The sequence below is a fragment of the Chelonoidis abingdonii genome, chromosome 9 (genome assembly GCF_003597395.2).
Source record: "Chelonoidis abingdonii isolate Lonesome George chromosome 9, CheloAbing_2.0, whole genome shotgun sequence".
Taxonomy (NCBI): domain Eukaryota; kingdom Metazoa; phylum Chordata; order Testudines; family Testudinidae; genus Chelonoidis; species Chelonoidis abingdonii.
In genome coordinates this window covers 82436641-82445005 of record NC_133777.1, presented here as the reverse complement: position 1 = coordinate 82445005, position 8365 = coordinate 82436641, and the positions used below count along the sequence as shown (strand labels likewise).

Genomic DNA, 8365 nt, shown 5'->3' with positions numbered 1-8365 from the left:
TCAGGCACTGTGCTCTCAACCCGGAAGTGGGAACTATGGGATAGCTGAGGAACAGCTACCCACAGTGCACCGCTCCTGAAATCGATGGTAGCCTTGGACCATGGACACAAGCAATCGATTTTGTGATCGCATTGTGGACGCGCAAAACCAATTTTATAACATCGGTTTGGTAATATCGGTTTAAACTACTTCGAAATAATCGTGCAGTGTAGACGTACCCTTAGACTTTGGGTCTTCCATCTTTTCCTAGCATTGCACTAGCAGGGTATTGGGTCCTAGCACCACACTAACACACACAGGCCATTTGGGGTTTTGTCATGATGTGGGGAAGAGGGGATAGGGAATGTACAGCAATATTTAAGAAGAAAAATGCTCTCTCATTATGTATGTAAGGGATGACGTGCAAAGCAAAAAGGGTACTTTCAGAACCAGTACAGTGCATCGTGTGGATAGAAATCAGATGAATGTTTAAACAGCCTGTGCATTATTAATCCGTGTCCTGAAATGACCCATTTATATGGTGGATTGTTGAAACACGAATGTAAATACTTCTAAAATGTCTGTTAAAAAGTCTAAAGTGGCTCCAGAATCCCAAATCCCTGACTCCCAGGTTCTCAAGTATTGCTGGCGTCCATAAGTTCCTTTTCCTTCTGCGTTTGGCCAGAAGGTCATGACCTTTCCACTCTGACCTCACCACAGTTATCCATAACTTTGTAACCTACAGCTCAGATTGCTGAAGTGTGCACTACAGGGGTATCCTCTTGAGAGCATCAGCTGGTGCAGAACCCATAGGGTGACCAGAGGTGGGGGGTAATAGGTGCCTATATAAGAAAAAGTCCCAAATATCAGGACTGTCCCTATGAAATTGGGACATCTGGTCACCCTAAGAATCCAGCTGCTTGTTTGCTTGATATATGTGTCACGTGGAGCATATTAGACACGTAATCTGGTTTCCAGTGCTATTCATGGGATTAACTTTGATTTATTAAACCCTTCGTACTCTAGCCTGGGTCTAGGCTGCCTTAGACGCTACCTCTCTTTGTCTTCTGCTGACAGCCCTAGATTTTAATTCTGGAAGACTGTTCATGGCTCACCACTCTGGAATTTACTTCCTCTGCTAGCAAGCCTAACAAAGCCTGCACCTAGGTGTCAATCTCATCTTTATCCTCTGATCTTTGGCTAGGTTGGCATGAGTGATGGAGCTGCCTTTGTGCTTTCAGTGGAGTTTCCTTCCACCCTATCAAGGTGTTAATTGTAAAGACATTGTGGTGATTCCGTTGTATAGGAGCTGAGCTCCAAGGCTTGTAGAGGGTTCATGCTACAGTGCTACAGCATGAGGCAGAAACATACATAAACAAATAATTCTGAGCACCAGATGGCTGACACAATGGACAGGGTTTCATATGTGCTGACACAGTACAATGTGAGGGCTGTCTGTTTATACCTTACAACACTGGTTCTCAACCAGAGGTCCGGGGCCCCCTGCGGGGCTGTGAGCAGAATTCAGGGCGTCCTTCAAGCGGGGCCAGCATTAGACTCGCTGGGGCCCAGGATAGAAAGCCAAAGCCCCACTGCATGGGGCTGACGCCCAGGGCTCTCAGCCCCGCCACCCAGGGCTGAAGCTGAAGCCCGGGCAATGTAGCTTCGGCGTAGTCCCTGTGGCATGGGGCCCCAGGCAATGGCCCTGTTTGACCCCTTGACGTCAGCCGTTGGTTTTATATGCAGAAAACCAGTTGTTGTGGCACAGGTGGGCCATGGAGTTTTTACAGCATGTTGGGGGAGCCTCAGAAAGAAATATGTTGAGAACCCCTGTCTTACATGAGCTGCGGTTTGGCCAGCTTCTTAAAAGGACAAAGTGGCAACAACCAAAAGTTGCCTTCAGATCTCTGAATTAGCATCTTGTTTTTAAAAAGGGAGCTTTGATAAGCTCTGCTGATGACATTTTGAGTCCACACATTGACAATTCATAGATGTTAATTTTATTGTGGTAGGAGAATGTTGATTTGTGCTCTAGGAAAGGATGAAGCAGAGCGGAGCCTTTGCCACATAAAAATGTAACTGTAGAAAGAAATCAGAATCAAACATTTCCCTTTTCAGGATTAAAATACAATGCAACCATTGACGAGCGACGGTACACGCCACGGGCTCATCTGGATGAAAATAGCGACCGGCACATTCATAGGCTGGTCACATTGTCTGCAGGACAAGAACACTGTGACAAGCTCAATTTTCATGTCTTGGTAAGTATACATGGCACCAAACTTGGAGACCCCTTCAACTCCTTTTGTAGTCAGTGGAGAGACGGAGTGGGATTTAGATCAGGCCAGGTAAAAGTTCTGCTTGGCAAAGATCTTCCTGCAAAACAGAAACACATCAGGAAGCAAGCATGTAAGCCAAGCGGAAGTGCCTTGAGTACATCACGTGGCTGGAAACCAGGCTAAGCTTTATCTCCAAGTCCGGATTTATTATTGCTGGGTTTGATGTGGTTAAGGATGAAATCCTCTCCAAGTGAGCTGCTGAAGTTTTATAGCTGCTCAGTCTGCTGTGTGAGCCAGCAAGGGACCTGAACTCCTCCCAGTCCACAGTTATTTTTTTCTAAAAGCCTTTTATCATTTCAGTGCTGTAATCTATGGAATTCATACCTGGCTGCATCGCTCACGTTTGAGGACCAGTCCAAATGGTTCTGAACTCAGTACAAACACACACAGTGACTTTGATTCAGGACCAAATGTTTTTATTTTCCTTCCCAGACTTTGTGCTTTTCTCCTTCCAGTAGACTCCTCTTGGTCTTGGGTTAGAAGCCAGTTAAAGCTTCTGCATAGCAGAGCCCAACCAAGAAAGAAATATGATCAAATTGACCAACCTAAATGATGGGAAATTACTCACAAGTGGAGATAGATCTGAACAGAAGCCTGGATCCAAACACCCGCAGATATGGGGGAAATTTGGATCCTGATCTGGAGCTGAACTTCACAGCTAGCCAGGCCAAATCCCCAGACTCAAACTTCTGTGAAATTTGGGAAAGTTTGTTTCTGAAGTTTGAATCCAAGTTTTGATTTGCATTCATTTGTGCTCATAAGTTTCTCCCTGGCATTATTTTCTAGAGCCAGATATTCAAAAGACACCCCCCATTCCCCCACACATCCATATTAAACATCTGCATCTGCACCTTTGTTTCTGGTTCATTAAAACTCAGTCAAGGGCAACCATTATGTCTCTCTATATACAGTTGTTACAGTTTAGGAAATCTGGCGTGGTATAAACAATCACTCTTTATGATGATCGACTGTTTCAAAGCAGATGTTCTGCACTCCTAAGTACCCCTTGCACTTCTACACACACACACACACACGCCCCTCACATTTTATTTGTATAGGTCAAGAGGCACGCATGCAATCTCAGAGCAGTAAGAGGCTGTGTTTGTTGTCTCACCTGTGTAATGTCTTTTAGTTGTAAGATGAAAGAAGACAAATGCAAAGTGTATTTAAACTGTGATACATTTACTTTGTAAAAATTGTTCCACCATGATTCGGTTTGTGTTTTCATTGCACCCAACTATTCCCGGGGAAAACATTTATCCATTTTAATGATGTATTAGAGAGGCTACAAAAGCAGAAAACCTAATAATAATGAGGGATTTCAACTGTCTTCATACTGACTGGCTATATGTCGCCTCAGAAAGGGATGCAGAGATAAAATGTCCAGACACATGAAATGACTGCTTCTTGGAGCAACTTGTCCTGGAACCCACAAGGGAAGAGGCGATTCTTGATTTAGTCCTAAATGGAACACAGGATCTGGTCTAAGAGTGAATGTAGCTGAATCACTTAGTAATAATGACTATAACGAAATTACATTTAACATCCTTATAGGGGGGAAAATGCCAAAGAAACCCATCACAGTAGCATTTAACTTCAAAAAGGGGAACTAAACAAAAATGAGGAAGCTAATTAAATGGAAATTAACTGGAACAGTCACAAGGGTGAAATGCCTTCAAACTGCATGGAGACCATTTAAAAGCACCATCAGACTGGCTCAAATTAAATGTATACTCCAAATAAAAAAACAGTAAAGAGGCTGAAAAAGTGCCACCATGGTAAAAAGCAGAGTAAAAGAGTCAGTTAGAGACAATAAGACATCTTTTAAAAATTGGAAGCCAAATCCTAGTGAGGAAAATAGAAAGGAGCACAAACCCTGGCAAGTCAAGTGTAAATGTGTAATAAAACAGGCCCAAAAAGAATTTGAAGACCAAGTAGCTAAGAACACAAAAACTAATTGCAAATATTTTGTTAAATACCTCGGTGTTGAAAAATGCAAAGTGATACACATTGGAAAAAATAATCCCAACTATACATACAAAATGATGGGGTCTAAAGTAGCTGTTACCACTCAAGAAAGAGACCTTGAAGTCATCGTGAGTAGTTCCCCGAAATCATCAGCTCAACATGCAGTGGCAGTCAAAAAAGCTAAGTATCAGAGGGGTAGCCGTGTTAGTCTGGATCTGTAAAAGCAGCACAGAATCCTGTGGCACCTTATAGACTAACAGACGTATTGAAGCCTGAGCTTTCGTGGGTGAATACCCACTTCGTCAGATGCAAAAAAGCTAACAGAATGTTAGGAACTATTAGGAAAGGGATAGATACTAAAACAGAAAATATCATAATGCCACTATATAGAACCATGATATAACCCACACCTTGAATACTGCATGCAGTTCTGGTCACCCCATCTCAAAAAGATCTAACAGAATTGGAAACAGTGCAGACAAGGACAACAAAAATGATTAGGGATATAGAACAACTTCCACGTGAGGAGAGATTTAAAAGACCAGGACTGTTCATTTTAGAAAAGAGATGAATAAGAGGAATATGATTGAGGCCTATAAAATCATGAATGGTGTGGAGAAAGTGAATGGGAAAGTTATCTACCCCTTTGCATAATACAAGAACCAGGGGTCACCCAATGAAATTAATAGGCAGCAAGTTTACAACAAACAAAAGGAAGTGTATCTTCACACAACACACAGTCAACCTGTGGATGTCATTGCCAGGGGATGTCGTGATGCTTCAAAAAATTAGCCAAAATGGTCAGGGACACAACTGCATACTCAAGGTGTCGTTAAACCTCTGACTGCCAGAAGCTGGAACTGAATGACAAGGGATGGATCACTCAAAACTACCCTGTTCTGTTCATTCCCTCTGAAGCATCTGGCATTGGCCACTATCAAAGACAGGATACTGGGCTAGATGGACCATTGGTCTGATCCAGTATGGCCATTCTTATGTTCTTATTTTCTCTGCCTCTAGGACACAGCAGACTATGTGAAGCCTGTGACATTTTCAGTCGAATATGGGCTGGAGAATCCCGACTATGGTCCCATGATGGATGATGGCTGGCCAACTGCATTTAAAGTCTCTGTACGTAATGGTCACTGCACTGGGAGGAAAGTACTCTGCATGCGATAGCCCACTACAGAATCAGTCTGACCAATAGTCTACACTAATTATCTATAGCACCTTCCACCCAAGGATCTCAAAGCTCTTAATGGAGGTGGCTACGGTTTAGTCTCACCATTTTATAGAAGAGGAAACTGAAGCATAGAGAGGCTGCATGAGTAGCCCAAGGTCACACAGGGTTTATCTATACTTTGAGCTGGCTACTCTCGGTTCTAGCCCGGGGACGTCTTCTGCCGCTACAAATCACACCCCCAACTTGAAGTGTAGACATTCACACAGTCAGCCAGGTCTCCTGACTCTCAACTGCTGGAGCATGTCTGCACCAGTAAATCTCAGTGATATCCTACCTGCACAATGCATATTTGGTATTTATTTCTCTGAGACCCATGGCACATATGAGAATCCATGTTATTGGGATCACTTAAAGTCTTACCCTCAGTCACATCAGAGCCAGTGGTATTAAAACCTTGTCCCCTGGCTTTGACAGGAGAAGCAAAAATGTCAGTGATTAACCATAAGGGGCTGGATTCCGTGGTCCAGCAAGTTCACTTTGTGCCACTTGTGCCTACATTGTGCAAAACAAGGATAAGCGCCCAGCAACTGTCACTGGGAAATTCCCCTGGTGCAGGGGGGATTAGTGCAAAGCCGACAGAAACACTCCATCACCTCCCGTGCCAGCAGCTGGCATATGGGGAGAAGCTGGCACGGCCATAAAGGGGGTGTCATAGGAACAGTCTCTGCTGTCCCTATTCTGCAGTTTCCCAAGGGACTGGAACGGAAGTGGCATAAGTTAAAAGCACCCCCTGGAGCTAGGCAGCTCTGCAGAGAATAGGAAATCAGCTCAAACGAGTGCAATAACGTTATGCTCCCCTCTTGCAGAGCCAATCTGATTAGAGCAGTCCTAGGGCTCTTATGTTCACATATTGTCCTCTGGAGATCCAATTCCAGCTCTTTGGCAGGTAGCAAAGACTTATAGGTCAGGGGGGTTCCCATGCACGTGCCTTCCATTTCACTGAGGAACCCGTGGCTGCGTTTGCAAGAAGTGGGGTGCTAACCCCAGATTCTAACCAGAGTGACTACACTCTGCCTATCCCAGATCCTCCTGTAATTCCAGCTGGGTACAGTATTCTTCACTTCCTGTCCTAAACTGTTGTGTAAAATCACTGCAGGCTGCTAAACTATCTACACGTTATACCATGAAGGCTGCTTCTTTGGAAGACAAAGTGATCCCTTGTATATACTTTGTAAAGCATTTTATGGTCCCTCACAGCATATATATATGTTACACTATTATTATAATCTCTAAACATTTTGGGATAGATCCTCACCTGAGGTAAATTAGCATAGTCCAGCTGAAGTCAATGGTGGAACCACACTGATTTCCACCAACTGAGCGTCTGATTCTGCCCCGTTGAGTTTAAAAATCATAGTAGCAATAGCTTAACTAATGTAAACAAAGGAGACAGAGACAAAGAGAGAAGATAGCTAATATTGGAGCATATATCCCAGGTGTGATTAGGCATAAAGCAGGAAATCTTTGAAAGTTGGATGTATGATTTGAACTGATGTTTGAAATATTTGTGCTCTAGAATGGAATTTAAAAAGCAAAAACAAAGCAATCTGAATGATAAACTTGGTGGTCAGCTAACTTATCCCTGAACTCAATGCTTTTGCATCTTTACCTTTCAAATGCACAGATGATCAAGAATCTCTCTTGTATTTTTTATTTGCCATATGAATTTTTTTGTTGTTTTAAAGCATTTAGTTTGTGGTTTTGATTGACTAAAAATTGCAATTGTGGGTGCACAGTACATGAAAATCCCTCTCAGCAGGTGCTGTGCACATCAAAATGCCATTTGGATTTTTCTGGTCATTCCCCCTTAAGGTGCCTTTCTGGAATGGATGCAATGAGGATGAACACTGTGTCCCTGATCTGGTCCTTGATGCTAAAAATGATATTCCAACTGCCACGTGAGTAGATAATCCAAACTAAATTGTCCTGCTAAGCAGGAAATCATGTCACAAAATGCGGAGAATTGCTGAAATCAGATCACAGGTTTAGCTCTTCTCATTGCAGAGGATTTTGTCCTGAATTTTTTGTCTCTCTCTCTCTCTGTTTTTGTCTTTGCTTTTGCCCTGACATTAACCATCTATGGTCCATGTCCCGTACACATGCTGTACATACACACCATGTTAACAAATGATGAGATTCATCATCACTAAGAGCATGCGTGCAGAAGGAGATGAATCACGCAGACCTGATTATCTTCTGTTTTGTTTTGGGGTTTTTTGGAGGGAGAGGGTGTTTGTTTTGTTTTGAAGGGGATTGTGCTTGCTGTTTTCATTGTTTCCGAAGGGCTTATTGAAATATAACGTGTTGTTGTTTCTCGTTTGCCCTTTGCAATGGATTTCAGAGGCATTTTCATTACATGTTTCAATTTCTATTCTGAGAGCGATGCCCTTGTTTGGACTCCCATCATATCCTCTAACCACATTGCCAAGGGCTTGCCCATGTCCAAATGCAGACTAGCTAGCTGCCCAAAGAGCCTGGCATCTGGCTGCCAGTATTAGCATAACGAGCTAACAAACCCAGCAAGTCTGTGGGTGAAAGTGTCCTGGCCTCTGCTTCAGTGGCCCGCATGATTCCTGTCTGACCTCATCCTTGCCCCACCGATTTACACTCTTTACATAGAACAATGCAATTGCCCTGACAGAGCAGACCCGTGGACCATCTAGTCCAGTATCATGTCTCTGACAGTGGCCTGTGCCAGACTCTTCAGAGGAAGGTGTGCGGCCCGTGCAGTAACAGATGTGGAATAATCACGTCTTAGGTCTCATCCTGGTGCCTGATAGGGAGTGATGGGTAAAGCCCTGAAGCACGAGGTTAAATATCTCTGCCGAAATGTTGG

The 8365-nt window shown here is 43.5% G+C and overlaps 1 protein-coding gene across 4 annotated transcripts in view; it reads left to right on the top strand.

The window, feature by feature from the left end:
• Positions 1-8365, top strand: part of ITGA11 (integrin subunit alpha 11) — a 171952-nt gene that overhangs the window by 119237 nt on the left and 44350 nt on the right. For all 4 annotated transcript variants that reach the window (XM_032764367.2, XM_032764362.2, XM_032764364.2 and 1 more), the window contains exons 17-19: positions 2098-2240; positions 5307-5417; positions 7342-7427. In XM_032764367.2, coding sequence (XP_032620258.1) covers positions 2098-2240; positions 5307-5417; positions 7342-7427 — 340 coding nt within the window. The remainder of the gene's footprint in view (positions 1-2097; positions 2241-5306; positions 5418-7341; positions 7428-8365) is intronic.